This window comes from Camelina sativa, chromosome 15 (genome assembly GCF_030686135.1).
Source record: "Camelina sativa cultivar CO46 ecotype springtype chromosome 15, ASM3068613v1".
NCBI classification, from domain to species: domain Eukaryota; kingdom Viridiplantae; phylum Streptophyta; class Magnoliopsida; order Brassicales; family Brassicaceae; genus Camelina; species Camelina sativa.
In genome coordinates, this window is record NC_141894.1 from 13,202,999 (window position 1) to 13,218,618 (window position 15,620).

A 15,620-nucleotide genomic window follows, 5' to 3' on the forward strand; every position below is an offset into this window, starting at 1 on the left:
TTGTACATAGTTACCATCATATTTTTTTTTTTTTTGTTTGCGTTCATGTATCCTTCAGACTTTGGTTTCTATCAGACGACAAAAAAATAGTATTATGTCTGCAAACTAATACTACTAAAAATAGTATTATGTCTGCAAACTAATACTACTAAAAAACTAATACTACTACAGGAGCCCTCCAAGTATTATGTCTGCAAACTAAAAATAGTACATAGTTACCATCATTTTTAGTTTCAACATAAATTGATTATTTCATAACACCAACAAACCAGATGAAACACCCCAAGTCCCAACTTACGTATATAAGTTTAGTAGATTACAAAGTTACACACGTTATAATACATTCCAAACTCCTTCCTGACACCACAAGGAACAAGCATAGAAACTCACCGTTGACAAGTCTACTGCTCAAATTTGAGTTTTGATGCTGCGGGAGATTCGCCGGAGAGAACTTTAGCAATGGCTCTGATGGTGTTTGGTGTAGTCCGACAACATCCTCCAAACAGCGACGCACCTTCATCTCTCCATTTACTCACGTACGACACAAAATCCTCCTCTGACTCTTCCCCTGACTTCTGCATTATTACATTAAAAAACCTCCAAAATCAGGTTGGTAGTTTGTGTTTAACAAGAATTTTATATAATAGTTAAACACTCACAATCCATTTCTTGTTCAGACCGTCGTAGACTTCTCCACTATTTGGGTAGACAACGATTGGTTTGCGGGTTACCTAGTAAAAGAAATTGTCAGTTGCTTTAGCCGCAAGGCAAAAAACAGGGTAAAAGGAGATGAGGAAAGAAAATTAAAAAAGTAATTCTATCAGTGTTTATAAAGTTACCTGGCGCAAGGAGATGATCAAATCGTGAATGAATCTTGGTGAAGCACAATTGATTCCGATAGCCACCACTTTCTTGCAAGCATCTGCCACTTTTGCACATTCTACAACCGAATCTCCTCGTGGCACACTGACTCCGTCCTTAGAAGTGAAGGAGAACCATGCCGGAATGTCGATGTCTTCCTTCTCAAGAAGATCCGCATAAGCCTATAAATATGTGAAAAAAACGTATACATAAAACTAAAGAGATATATATACATAGGTCAATTCTAGACTAATAGCATGTATATGCATGTGAAATATGATCACAATTTCAAAACTACCATCATGCAACCATTGCACTAAAATCTAAAACTACTTGATAATACTCTGTATTTACTTAAAAACTTTATTTGAGTAATTTTTACTTTTTTGTCTATAACATGGAATGCTTGAACTTGGGTGGTGATACAAGGACACAGCACTAAACAAAAACGACTAGAATATTCCTTTAACTTTGTTCGTTTAATTTCGTTAAGTAGTAAACTTAAGATACCTCGGCTTCGAGCTTATTTGGAATAGTCTCGAATGCGATGAGATCAGGTCCAGATTTCTCTAAGGTTTGAACTCTTCTCCTATGGAAGTCTTTCAATGTCTCCTTACTCACAGAATCTCCATAAATCCCGCTGCAAAACATTTCATTACATAACAAATGAAATTAAATTTATTTGGTAGACCAAATCTTTTTGTATGGATAGTTTCAACAATTTACTTAAACTTCATTTTTCCAATTTTTACACTAAAATGTAAGAAAAATGACTAGGATCAATCAAAGAACCTGTATTCGGATCCGTCGGCGAGATAAGCTCCATAGCTACCAACGGAAGCTGCGACAAGAACAGGTCGTCCAGAAGCTTTTCCAGTGTAGTCGAAATCCCACAAACCTTTGGTGCATCTATTGTAGAAAATCTCACGTGCCTCGCACGCGATTTCAACGCTCCTCCTCAGTAAACTCTCTGCTTCTCCCACCGATAAACCTTTTGCCACAAATCCTTGGATCGTTGCCTTGTAGTAAATTAATTTGGTTAAACTAAATTACGAACTCTGTCTGAGCATCTTGATGCATTTTGGATCCTAATTAAGTTGTATGTATTTAATCAGATTCTCAACTACTAATTTCCTCTTCTTTTTTTTACTACTCATCAGTTACTTTAGAATACAAGCCAAAATTAGTACCTGATAAGATGCGGTAATGATGATATTTGCTCCAGCCTCGAGGTAATCCAAGTGCACCTATTAGAAGAAAACTATAATATTGAAGTATTTTTCTAAAATATTTCTGATATTTTTATTTTTGGCTGCAACAGAAAAGCACTAGTAGTAGTTTTTGTTTTTATTCCATTTGAAGGTGTTACTAGAAAAATGGAGTGACAATGAAGTAAAACGTCGTGGTATAAAACGTACACGTTTGCGTCGCAGCTAATGTTACGTGTTACAACGTGGCAAATTATTATTTCTAATCTAGATTTGTGCATATACGAGTTGCTCTGTTTAAGGTATCACTCTTTATTTGTGCATATATATACGAGCTTCATCGAAAACATCGAACTTGATAAATAAAAAAATATCGTTTCAAAGAAACAAAACCAAGTTTATAGAGTCAATAATAGACCAAAAATATTAACTCTATCCAGTGTCCTGTGTCCGTACATAGGTTCTCACTCAACTTTAAAATTCTAAAACTTATAGAAGAATACTATCATAAGTGTCTGAAGCCAAACAAAATCTCAAGATTTTCTGAAGAACCAAATATTATTCCTTTAGATATTCCCAAAGTGACAGATCATTATTTAAAATCGCAGCTGAAAAAATCAAACCAGGGTTACTAAGTTTTGAGAGTGCATCATTCAATAAACTATAGATCCCTCTGAATTGTCAAGATCTGTCACCGTACGACTAAACCCATCTTAGAAGAAGAGTATGAATTTCTACATATATAAAACCTTCGTGACGAGGTGAGGAGAAGTAATAAGGCACTTGGCACTCCAAAGTGGATCATTGATGTCAGCCCCGTGACGTTGTAGCTCCGTCGCAAACCCTCCGTCCACCACCGCATAGCCGCCGCAGTTCTCCAAAAACTTCGTCATCAACGACGAGGTTTCCTCTTTCACCAAAGATCCCATATTGTTTTGAATATAAACAAAGTGTGTATACGTCTGTAAGATGGAGTCGAACTATATCGAAGATGAGATGTTATCTTTGATTGTGAGAATGCTTATATATGGGAAATGTCGGAGTTACATGTATACCCTTATGGTAATGTTGGTTATATATAGTTGTGGATCCAGCTTCTATGCTTTGTAGTTTGTACCGACTTATAAGCTTTTGTAATGAGGAAAACGAGCGAATTGTCTCGAACAGAAACTGAAATAGTACTAACTCAAAGTAGATAATTGAGTTAACAAAAGTAAGTGGATATTTATGAGCAAACTTTTGATCATCAGACAGCGACGTTACGCGTGAGACTCTCTTTGCCTGCCGTGTGGGGAATTCATCCATCCAACTAATCAATACTAATATATAGTATAGTATTATCTTTACTATACTATATCGAAGATTAAGATTAGATGTTATCTTTGATCGTGAGAATGCTTATATATGGGAAATGTCGAAGTTACATGTATACCCTTATGGTAATGTTGGTTATATAGTTGTGGATCGACCTTATATGCTTTGTAGTTTGTACCAACCTATAAGCTTTTGTAATGAGTAAAACGAGCGAATTGTATCGAACAGAAACTGAAATAGTACTAACTCAAAGTAGATAATTGAGTTAACAAAAGTAAGTGGATATTATGAGCAAACTTTTGATCAGACAGCAACGTTACGCGTGAGACTCTCTTTGCCTGCCGTGTGGGAATTCATCCATCCAACTATGTGCCACGTTATACGTGGTTTCTACACTTTTATACACCTAATCAATATTAATATATGTATATATATAGTATAGTATTATGTTATAGTTCTTTTTTTTTCCCAATTTGCGTAAATGTTTAACAATAAAGTTTTTTCCTGTGTGAAATAAAGAATTTAATAAAATGATAATACATATACTTGGTACCTTACTTATTGGATTTCTGGTTTCATACCTTTTAGTCTTGGTTCCGTGAATCAACAGCCAACAACAATTTAATCCTTTCTATATGTCAAGGATACCGAAAGCGACTAGTTTAGGTCTCTCAAAGTAGAAATTAGGGTTTTCCCTGATCCAATCTCTTATGTATGTGCCTACTAATTTACTTTTTTTCTAATAAGAATTCCCTATTTAAAATAAAAATAAAAAACAAAATGTATATATATAAAGTTGGCTTTTCTCTCTTCTCCTTCCTCCACCTCATCACTTTTTAATTTTAATTTTAATAAATTAATTTAAATCATCAAAGAACATTAAACCTAAAGTTAATACATCAATTAATTCACTTATTTGTGTAATTTTTTTTTTATTAAAAGTAATCATTTAAAATAATTAAAAACTAAAATATAAACAAAAAAAATTGAAAATAATACAACAAAAAATATCAAAATAAAATATGAATAATGATTACATATTGTGTAATATTTTTATTAATATCAAAAACAACCATATATTTTAAATAATTAAAAACTTAAATATAAACCAAAAACAAAATGAAAAAAATACAACAAAAAAATATCAAAGTAAAATATGGTAGTGGTAGAATAATCAAAGTGCTCAAAAAAGAGAAAATATTAATCAAAGTGGTAGTGGTAGATTAGATCTCTTAAATATATACATTAAACAAAGATATATAAAAAAGAGAAAATATTAATCAAGTGCTCAAAAATTAAAATAATGTATATATTTAAGAGAAATGTAAAAGTTTATTTGAAATAAAACATATTAAATATAACTTATTCTGAACATCACACATACAAAAAAATAGTTAAAAATACTAAGAAGAAATTTGAAAAAGTTATTTGTAAAAAAACCAAATATGATGGTAGTGGTAGATTGTAAAATTTTAATTAAAAACTAAAAAATTCTATTTTTGGATAAATACACAGATTTAAAAGTTAGAGTAATCTTATGATTTTGAGATTAGGAGAATCAAAATAAAATAAAAAACATTGTATAAATCATCATAGACTATACATATTTTAAAGTAAAAAAAAATATCTATGTCAACATAATTTTTCTTTTGTCAAACAGTTAAGATGTAATATTTAATGTTATAATATGATGTTTATAGATAAAAATGAGTCCAATTATGAGTTTTATTACTACGAAGCAAAGCTTACATGTAGTAGTATATAACACTGTTCAAAAAACTTTGCGAGAAAGAGTGGGTACATTATCTAAAAATATTTACGTCTTTATTAGTAAATAATAATCACTCAACTAATAAAAAAAAGTATTGGAAGATAAAAATAGTTATGATATGTCTTCATAATCAATATTTCATAAGTGAGATAATAGAATGAAGATCAAAAATAGTTATGATATGTCTTCATAATCAATATTTCATAAATGAGATAATATAATGTGAAAAGAGAGTAGATGCAAGAGATGACGAATGTATACCAAAAAATAAAGAAATAATTAATTGTGAAAATATGTTAAAATAAATTGATAAGTTATATATTACTTAATAAAATAAAATTGACATCTATATAGATTCATATTTTCATATTGAAAAATTATAATTATATTCAACGGTTTGTATTATTAATTAAAAGAATTAAGTCCCGCACAACGTACGGGTTATAAACCTAGTGTCATATATAAAGGGTGAAGGGAGTCTCTCCAATAATGACACATAAGCATGTCACATTTATTATTTTGTTTTTTTTAATTCAAATTTTGAATTATATTGCCACTCTTACTTTTATGTAATAACTAGGTTATTTAATATATTTAAATAAAATTATATATAATTAATGATAATTATAAAATATTAACTTCTGAAAATTTTAAATTATTATATCGACAATAATTTTAGTAAGAAAATCTTATGTGTATACTACCGCTTATGTCTTTGTATTTTTTTCAATTGAACACCATCGCTTATGTCTTCGTGTTTTTTTCATTTACTCTTTATATTCTTTCTCTTCATCTTCATTTTTATTTTTGCGTGGTAGTTGTAATCGTTACTTTCACCGTTGCTTCTTTGTTATACTCTTATTCTTTTTTTTCTTGTCTGATTTCCCACTTTCTTCCACTGGATAATCATTGAAAACATTTTTGTTTTAAATTATCACATAACTTCCGTCCGCTTCTTCATTATACTTTTATTCTTTCTCTTCCTTGTCTGTTTTTTCATTTTATATCACTGAATAATCATTCAAAACCTTTTTGTTTTGAAGTACTACACAACTTACTTTTTGTTGGAAATTTTATTATTGTCTATAATAAAGAACATGAAATCAGTTGTATATGTAATTTAAATTGTTGGTAATTTTATTATCGTTTAAATATTAAAAATGTTTAAATTCTCTTAAATAAAGAACCGAATTAAAATTTTAATTTTGGATGCCTGATAAATCAAGGTTCCTGTTCATTTTTGAAATTTTGTAAACGCTAAGAACTTTTAAAAGTTTCAATATTTATAAATATTTAAACTTTTTAAATTTTTAAATATTATAAATATTTAGAAACTTTTAAATGTTTTTATTTTCTCAAATAAAACATCAGATTAAACCAAATTGTTTTTTAGAATTGGACGCTTGATAAATCAAGTTTTGCTTATTCATTGTTGGAAGCATATTAGTCGTATTTATAATAGTGTTGAACCATTGTCTAAAACTTTTCTAGCCGATGTGGGACGTTATATATGTCTTTTATTTTCATAGATTTAAAATTTTCCATTTTATAAAAAAATTAATAAAACATCAGATTAAACCGAATAAATTTTTAGAATTCCTGCTTATTCGTTGTTGGAAGCATAGTAGTCTTATTTATAATGGTGTTGAACCATTGTCTAAAACTTTTCTAGCCGATGTGGGACGTCGTGAGAACTAAAACCCGAAATTCACCTCCCGAAGTGTTTCTGAACGGAGGAACCAACCACCGTTAAAGTTCCGAACTAAATTTAGAGTTTAAAGTGCTAAGAAAAAATGTGTATATTATTGCTCAAGAGAAAAGTTTTTGATCCCCTTTACAATGGCCCTCCTTACGTATTATATCAGTTCATTACAATCAATGCCTAATAAATTCTCTACGTAAATCTCACACCCCAATCAACCCGATTAATTGCGGGAATCTTTGACCGAATCCGAGCTGCGAACTGATTCGAGGGATGCTTCTCTACGTTTCAACCTTTCATCGGGCTTAGTGGGCCGGTCCGTACTACATCCTTGGCCCATTTAGTGTGCTTAGTCTGGGCCTTAGCCCATTGCCCAAGATGAACAATTGTGGGTACAACAGTTGCCCCCCAAGTCCTCCGAGCTGACTAGCTCGGGGGACATTTGATCTTCAATCGGCTATTTTCGGGCAACTGAATATCTCCATATCCCATGATTTGATCATGGTAATGATAAGATTTGCCTTCCCGAACAAGCTCTGGAGCCCACCGAGAAGCCTAACACGCTATAAGAGAGAGAGAAATGAACCGGGACTTCTCGCCTTCCCAAGCAAATCATTACTTCCTCTTAGTTTTGTGTATAAAGGTAACCCTCCTGACTCTTTTCTCTTTTATTCTGAAAAGTTGTTATTTGCCCTTTGCGTTTTTGTTTTGCTCTCGCCTCCTTTGTTCTTCGTTATTCGCCGAAATGTTCTTCAATCCTTTCCCTTGTAGATCAATTTCCTCTACGCTTTACTCGAACACCCCAAGTAAAGTCGTGAAACCTCTAATTCCGGGCGTTTTTGGTCCCCATCAACCGTCGATCCTCTCTGTGGAGAACAAAGCTGAGATTAGGAGATCCACCGGAATTCCCTCGGAGATTGAGATTCGATTCCTGGAGGCTCACGAGTCTCCGGAAAACCCACCTCCAGGCTATTGTTGTGCGTTCGAGATCTTTTTCTCTACGTGCGGACTATCATTCCCACTTCCCGAGATCATCGTGAGGATGATGTTCGAGTTGGGCTTCGCACTTCTCCAGATGTGCCCGAATTTTGTTCGAGCCGTTCTGTGCGTTCAGACTCTGGAAGAGGAGTTTAATTACCAGCTATCCTTGGCTGATTTTCTTCAAGTCTACACCGTGAAAACAGGTCGCACCAAGGGTACTCTTTACGTAAGTCCGCTCTCCGGACTGAAAGGTCTTTGATGACTCTCCGAAAAGGACGAGAAATGGCGCAAGTCGTATTTCTTCTTCCCGGTTAATGAGCTCACCTTCGGACATCTCTCGATGTTTGCACGTGTCGAAGTGGACTTCAAAAATTGGTAGAGTGGTGTACATTGTTGGGTACCGGCTAGTTTTTAGTTTTTGCTTCTTATCACTTTATTGTTTTTGTTTCAGCCCACTTCGAGCGAGGTTTGCTTTGTCCCACGTTCGCGGAGTTCTTTTCGCGGTTCTGCAGCCAAGGTCAAATTGCCTGGGACTCTTTTTTGTGTGAAAGAATCAGAGAGTCCAGAGTCAGACTCAGGGGACGTTCTCTCGTATGTTCTGATCCTCCTAGTACCTCTGGTATGAGCTATAGGGAAGAAAGGGCTTACAAGAATGCTGAAAAGGAAGCGAATAGGCAAATGGCTGCTGCCCTTGTTAAAGGAAAAGCTCGTATTCCTGCTAAGAACACCGACTCTTCAGCCCCTGAAGTGAGCGAAGTTTCTGTATCCCCTGCTGGTCCTTTCAAACTCCTTGCTGGTCCTTCCGGACCCCCTGCCGGTTCTTCCGAACCTCCCGTGATTGTCATTGCTAACTCCAGCGACAAACCGCGGGAGACTGAGGTTCCTCCTCTGTCATTAAGGAAAGGACCCACCGAGGTGAGTTCCCAGCGGGTCGAGCCATCCAAGAAGAGGAAGGAACCTGAGACTTCTTCTTCTTCTCGCGAGAAAAATTGAGCCCAGACTAGTTCGTCGAGAGACGAGCGGGGTAGATCCAGTTCGAGAGACGGATCTCCCTCCTCGGAGAAGAAGTCTAGGGATCCCCCTAATACCAAGGAGTCTGGGGGTTGCTTTGGGAAGCTACCTACGAAGGAACAGCATCATTCTCCTCGAGGTAAGCACGATCCGAGATACGTTTATTCCTCGCTTTTTTTTAGAAAATATATTTAAAGTAGAATGACGTTGTTCTTGCCGTGCAGCTCCCCCCGCTTCTCTAGCTGATCTGATGAGGAGCTACACTCGACCTAGAATTCGGATTCCAGCATTTTCCGACATGTCCGAAGTCAACCGTGCAAACTTTTTCCGTTTCGCGGATAAAGTCGGCGAGGTTAGCAATATATATGTTATTATTATTATTATTATTATATTTTTTTTAACAAGCCGCCTTTCCCAGCTGATGATCGAGTTTAACAACTCGGTGGCGTCTTACGAAGATCAGCTGTTTGCTTCTCCATCGACCTCCGAGGTGAATCACCTCAAGGAGAGAGTGGCTGACCTTGAAAACCAGGTGGCAGAGTTCACCAGATTAGAGGCCATAAATGCAAAGACCGTGGAGAAGGCCGAACAGATCCGAGCTAGGATGAAGAAGGCTGAGGTGGAGGTGCTGGACCTCGGGGTTGCCAACGAAGATCTCCGAGGAAAATTAAAGAAGGCGGGCGATCTCTACTATGAGGCCGCAGAGAATGAAAAAGCAGCTAAGAACAAACTGCACGAGATTGAACTCCGTAACCAACTTCTGGAGGCCGGTAACAGCTGCAAGATCGAGAGAGTGCAGAGGGAGGAGAGACAAGCGATGAGGCGAACTCTCCATCCATTGATCGAGGAAGTAAAGGTTCACTTTGAGGAAAGGGAGAAGCTAGCTCCGGTCAAGATCCGAGCTGCTGAGATTAGGGCTAACCGGATGCTGATTGAGGAGATCTTTAGAGGGGAGATCTAGGATATCAAAGCTGAGCTCGGACTTTTGCGAGCTGACGAGGAGAAAGCTGACGAAGAGGTCTCGAAGGTAACCCTCCGCGACTTTGACCCTTCTGCATTTTCTGACCTCTTGGTGGATACGCCCGAGCTATTATGCAACGAGCATCCCTTGAGTATCACCATTGATGAGACCAGAACTAACTTTGGACGAATGTCGAACTAGAGGATGGATGCCTTCCAATGGAATACCAGATCGAAGATGGAGATCGCAGAGATGAGCTTGGTACTTCCCGAAGCGGCATCGGATCCTCCTCTCCCTTCTGATACTTAGCAGAGTTATCCCGGGTTTGTTTTGGCACGAGCTGCCCCCCTTTTGTTGTCTTGTTTTTTTTTTAACCTAATTCGGAGTTTTTGGTCACGGTGACCACTCCGAACATGAATATTTCCTTTTAAAATCAAGATCTCTTTTGCCTCTATATCTCGCAAATCCGAATTACTAACCCGCAACTGTGTTAATGTTGGCGGAGCCGAACTTTTTAGTCTTAACCTTAGGCAAAACTCTAATAGTATAAAGTGGGATTTTGACTCTTAGTTCGCGAAGTTTAACTCCGGATCCTCTGATAAGTTTTTGGTCTTATTGTGCTTACGAAGTAAGACTTCGGTTTTATTGATTTTTACAAACAGCGCGAAGTTAAACTCCGGATTTTTGTGATACGAAGTGAGACTTCAGTTTAATTGAATTTTGCGAAGTTTAACTCCAGAATTTCTGAGACGAAGTATGACTGCGGTTTTATTGACTACAAAGTAAGACTTTGGTTTTATTGACTATGAAGTAAGACTTCGGTTTTGTTTAATACGAAGTAGTACTTCGGTTTTACTGAATATGAAGTGAGACTTTGGTTTTAACTGAATTTTGCAAAGTTAGACTTCGGCTTTTTTATTTTGCTGATCAACCATTCTTAATAAAAAGTTAGAGAACTTTTGATTTTATTGAAAATGGATAGCTGGACCCAAAACGGGCTGCTTCCATACCCTTATCGGGATCAAGCCAACCGTAGTTCGATACAAGATTATTCAAGCTAATTATGGAAACGTTTGAGATGCAAGGAGTTCCAGGATCTCGGGACTGGTTTCCCCTTTGAATCTTCCAGCTGATAGACTCCATTGCGCACTTCGCGAGTGATTTTGTATGGTTCTTCCCAGTTGACTCCTAGCTTTCCTGCGTTGAGCTCCTCGGTGTTCTCATAGACTTTACGCAAGACTAAATCTCCGACTGCGAGAGGTCTACCTCAGAAATTGGAGTTATAGTAGCGAGCTACAGCGTTTTGGTAATTCTGCATTCGCACCAAAGCTTGATCCCGACGCTCATTTATGATATCCAGTGTGTCTCGCATAAGCTCTTCGTTCTCCGAAGCTCGAAGTGGATTTAAGGTCGTGCGAACTCCGGGTACTTCGAGGTCGGCTGGAACTATGGCGTCAACTTTATAGACCAAAGAAAAAGGTGTTTCGTTTGTAGCTTGTCGAGGCGTGGTTCGGATTGCCCAGAGTACTCCTTGCAGTTCGTCCGACCAGCGCCCTTTGCGAGAATCCAGTCTTTTTAAAAAATTTGCCAGTATAACCTTGTTCATCGCTTCGGCTTGCCCGTTTCCTTGCGGGTAACGATGAATTGACTTGTTAAGCCGTATTTTCCATTTGGTATAAAACCCTTCGAACTGTGAAGAGATGAACTGCGGACCATTGTCCGTGACGATTTCGTGTGGAACGCCATACCGGTAGATTATGCTCTTTAGTACGAACTGCTCTACTTTCTCACTTGTCACTTTGGCATAAGCTGCTACTTCAACCCACTTAGAGAAGTAATCAGTAAGGGCCAGTACGTACTGAACCCCCCGGGTCCTCGATGTAAAGGGCCTATGATTTCCATAGACCACCTCATAAACGGATAAGGTACAGACACAAAGGACAAGAGCTCGGTAGGTTGGTGAATTGACGGAGCATGCTTTTGACATTTCTCACAAGTTCGGGCATATTATTTACAGTCAGCGACCATGGTGGGTCAAAAGTACCCTTGTCGTTTAAGTTTGAAGGCCAATGTCCGTCCTCCAGAGTGGTTCCCATTAGGGCCATTGTGAACAGTTCACATCAGATTCGCGGGTTCCTCGCCGGCCACACACGTTAAATAAAGACCTGCGATACTCCGTTGTAGGAGTGCTCCATTATAGATGCAATACCGTGCACTGACAATTTTAAGTTTCCTAGCCGCCCACTTGTCAGATGGGACTTCACCTCGTTCCAAGTAAGCCCAGATCGGACTCCGCCAGTCTCCTGCCCCCCTCAATTGTTAGTGTTTGCATTGCTCAGAAGCTTGTCAGGTAGGATGGTCAGATCCGGGTGCGGAGACCTAGGTATCTCCAGAGTTTGGACTTCCGAATTGATTTCATGCTCGTCAGAGATAGGCGTGACTACCACGGTTGGAGGAATTTCCTCGGGTGAGGGACTGGAAGTAGTTGCGCGAGCTGCTTCTCCGACTGCTATCTTCTTTTTCATCGCCCTAGTGACAACGTGCGAGCTTTCTAATCGTATGCTCGGGTACTCAATAACTTCTACCGGGATAATTCTTGCCGTTATCAGGTCCGAAGTCGAGGCTAGTGATGCCAGGGCATCCGCAGCTGAGTTTTCACCCCGTGGGATCTTGGTGATTTTGAAATCATCAACTTTTGCTGCTAATTCTTTGGCCGCGGCTAAGTAGGCTTTCATGCGCCCGTCCTTGGTCTCATACTCTCCCAGAAATTGGTTGGTAACTAACTGTGAATCGCAAAAGGCTCGTAGTCTTCGCACACCAATTCCTGCAGCGAGTCTGAGTCCGGCTAAGAAAGACTTGTACTCAGCTTCATTGTTGTATGCATTGAAGGCCAGACGGAACGATTGCTCAATCACTTCGCCGGTGGGAGAAACAAGACGAACTCCAATTCCTGCACCTGTTTTGGATGATGAACCATCCACATGTAAAGTCCATGGGATATCCACATTATTTTCGACCGAACTAGCAAGTGGGAGTTCTATAAGGAAATCTGCAAGGACTTGTGCTTTTGCGCAAGTTCGAGTTTGGAACTCAATATCGTACTAAGCTCAACTAACCATTTTGCCAATCTACCGGACTTGCTCGGATGTGAAGCACCGTCCGAAGGGGCTGCGTTGTTAGGACAACAATCGAATGAGACTGAAAGTATGGTCGTAACTCTCGCTGAAGTTACTACTGCTAAAGCCAATTTTTCCATCATCGGGTACCTAGACTCGGCTCCGGTGAAAGACTTACTGATGTAAAAGATTGGCTTCTACTCCCTCCTTTCTTTGCAAACTAAAACTCCGCTTACTGCGCTTGTGGAGACGGCTACATAGAAGAAGAGAGGTTTGCCAAGCTCAGGCTTTGCTAGAACTGGTGGCTCGCACAGGTAAGTTTTTAGGTAGGAGAACGCTGCCTCGCAGTTCTCGTCCCATGCGAAGTGCCTCCTTCCTTTCTTTAATAACTGGTAGAATGGGAGGCATTTCTCTGTTGAGCGGGAAATGAAACGGTTGAGTGCCGCTATCTGTCCGTTGAGGCGTTGTACCTCTCGCAGAGTCTTTGGAGAACTCATGGACAGGAAAGCGTTGATCTGCCTTGGGTTCACTTCGATTCCTCTTTCTGTTACGATATAACCCAAGAATTCCCCAGACGGAACGGCAAATGTACACTTCATGGGATTGAGCTTCATCCCGAACTGGTTTAGGATCTCGAAACAGGCTCTCAGATCTGCGAGGTGCGAGCTTGACTCCATGGACTTTACCAACATGTCATCGATATAGACTTCCATGGTCTTCTCGAGCTGTTTCTCAAACATCTGATTTACCAACCGCTGGTAGGTTGCCCCGGCATTCTTCAGGCCGAATGGCATCACCTTGTAACAATAGGTTCTGCGGTCTCTGATAAATGCGGTATTTTCTTGATCATTAGGGTTCATGAGAATCTGATTGTATCCGGAGAAAGCATCCATGAAGGACATTAGTTCGTGTCCGGAGGTGGATTCGACTAACCTATCGATGTGAGGAAGAGGGAACTGTCCTTAGGGCACGCCTTATTCAGGTTGGTGAAGTCAACGCAGACTCCTGATTTCCCATTTTTCTTTTTAACAACCACGGTGTTGGCGAGCCATTCCGGATATTTCACTTCGCATATCTGTCCAGCCTTCAGTAGTCGCTCTACCTCCTTATTGACAATTTCACCCGCTCAGGGCCGAGCTTCCGTTGCTTCTGCTTCTCAAGTCTAAATGATGGATCTACATTAAGCTCTTGCGAAATGATTTCGGGTTTTATCTCTTGCATCTCGTCGACTGACCAGGCGAAGGTAGTAATGTTTTCCTTGAGAAAAGAAATCAAACTAGCTCGGAGCTCGCTTCCCAAACCTGCCCCTATTTTGATTTCTTGATCCGGGAATTTTGGGTTAATGAAAATGGCTTATGTGAGGTCACCTTGCAGCTGCTTCCGAACTGGATTTTTGGGGACCTCCAGCTGTGGTTGCTATTGGATCAGGAACTTGTGGCTTGCGACGTAGCTGACTTTCGCCACTCTCTGGCTTCCTAGAATTTCCCGAACTCCTTGAAGAGTTGGGAACTTGACGCACTGATGGTACGTTGACGGGACCGCTTTCATCTGGAACAGCCAAGGCATCCCCACTATCGCGTTATAGGCCGCATGTCGGTCGAAGACCGTGAACTCCACCATCTTAACTATACCTTGAGTGGAAACAGGTAAAGTTATCGTTCCAAGAGACATCGATGTTTCGCTAGTAAACGAGACCAGTGGAGATGGAGGTCCTACTATGTGCTCCTTTCCGATGCCCATCCTAGTGAGAGTCTCCAGAAAAATTAAATCCACTGAGCTTCCAGTGTCTACAAGGATTTGGCACACCTCGTGGTTCGCTACATCAAGTGAAATAACGAGTGCATCGTCGTGAGGAGCATCTATATCCTCTGTTTCCTTCTCCGAAAATGTGATCCCAGGTAGATCGCTTGGAGCGAGCTTCGCCCGTTTAGGTACTGGATTACCGAGCTTGCGTTGATGGTCTTTGATTGCTGTTATCAAGTTGCGAAATAAGCGTGAGCCCCCCATGATTACGTCTATTTGTTTTTAGGACATGCGTCCCCCTCAGCTTGCTTTGGCTTTTTTGGTGGAGGGATATCCTCATCGAGTTCGGACGCCGTTTTTGGGTCTAGCTCGTCAATCAACACATTCGGCATTTCGCCAGATACAAACTTTTCAGCAAAAAGGTGCATTAACTTCTTGAAATCTCGAGTTGAGTGTCTGTTAGGCTTGTGGAGTTCGCAATACGTGCTCTTGTCTCAGACCCATTTATTACTTGGGAGCACTTCGCTCTTGGAGCGTGGTGAAAATAGTGGTTTGGAGGGTGAACTCTTTGGGGAAATTTTTTGAGGGATTGGTTCACCGCGAACGTGCCAGGTCTGGGCTTCGGGATTGAAGACAGAGTCTTTTTAGCAGGTGCTTCGAATCGGGGTTTGGTTGCAATCTGCAGCAGCCCTTTCTTCCTCTGCAACTATCCAGTTCGAAGCTCGATGTAGCTCATCATGGATGGTAGCGAACTAGTTTACAGTCAGCTCTTCGCGGAAACAGGACTCGTGCCACAGGCCATTTTTCAGCGCAGCCAAGGCAGTTGTGTCAGAAAGCCCTAGAATCTGGACTTGTATTTCCTTGAACTTTGTTATGTAAGAACGGAGTGACTCTCCAACAGCTTGGTTCAGGTTCCAAAGCTGGGAATCTGTTACCGCGGTTTCTATCAAGC

The 15,620-nt window shown here is 39.4% G+C and overlaps 2 protein-coding genes across 3 annotated transcripts; one reads left to right on the forward strand and one right to left on the reverse strand.

Moving 5' to 3' along the window:
* Positions 1-224: 224 nt before the first annotated feature.
* On the reverse strand, positions 225-3,491 carry LOC104746736 (homocysteine S-methyltransferase 3-like). Of its 2 annotated transcripts, none has more exons than XM_010468259.3 (7): positions 2,819-3,491; positions 2,052-2,108; positions 1,654-1,880; positions 1,372-1,501; positions 840-1,043; positions 660-731; positions 225-575 (listed from the first exon to the last, which is right to left on the reverse strand). In XM_010468259.3, exons 1-7 carry the CDS (start codon positions 2,996-2,998, stop codon positions 402-404), a joined length of 1,044 nt encoding a protein of 347 aa, XP_010466561.2. In that variant the 5' UTR covers positions 2,999-3,491; the 3' UTR covers positions 225-401. The 2 variants fall into 2 exon arrangements, with proteins under 2 accessions (XP_010466561.2, XP_087343092.1); XM_087486966.1 differs by having other exon boundaries at positions 225-572; positions 2,819-3,216.
* A 4,110-nt stretch (positions 3,492-7,601) lies between these two features.
* Positions 7,602-9,809, forward strand: LOC104704416 (uncharacterized). Its single transcript, XM_087487107.1, has 6 exons — positions 7,602-8,063; positions 8,289-8,428; positions 8,470-8,752; positions 8,837-8,987; positions 9,073-9,200; positions 9,267-9,809. Exons 1-6 carry the CDS (start codon positions 7,602-7,604, stop codon positions 9,807-9,809), a joined length of 1,707 nt encoding a protein of 568 aa, XP_087343233.1.
* The last annotated feature ends 5,811 nt before the right edge of the window (positions 9,810-15,620 follow it).

Coding starts and splice junctions, on each gene's coding strand:
- LOC104746736 (XM_010468259.3), bottom strand. CDS start 2,998: ATGGGATCTTTGGTGAAAGAGGAAACCTCGTCGTTGATGACGAAGTTT. Junction 2,109..2,818: donor CTCCTCACCTCGTCACGAAG/GTTTTATATATG, acceptor TTCTTCTAATAG/GTGCACTTGGATTACCTCGA. Junction 1,881..2,051: donor TCATTACCGCATCTTATCAG/GTACTAATTTTG, acceptor ATTTACTACAAG/GCAACGATCCAAGGATTTGT.
- LOC104704416 (XM_087487107.1), top strand. CDS start 7,602: ATGTTCTTCAATCCTTTCCCTTGTAGATCAATTTCCTCTACGCTTTAC. Junction 8,064..8,288: donor GCACCAAGGGTACTCTTTAC/GTAAGTCCGCTC, acceptor TTTTTGTTTCAG/CCCACTTCGAGCGAGGTTTG. Junction 8,753..8,836: donor TAAGGAAAGGACCCACCGAG/GTGAGTTCCCAG, acceptor AATTGAGCCCAG/ACTAGTTCGTCGAGAGACGA.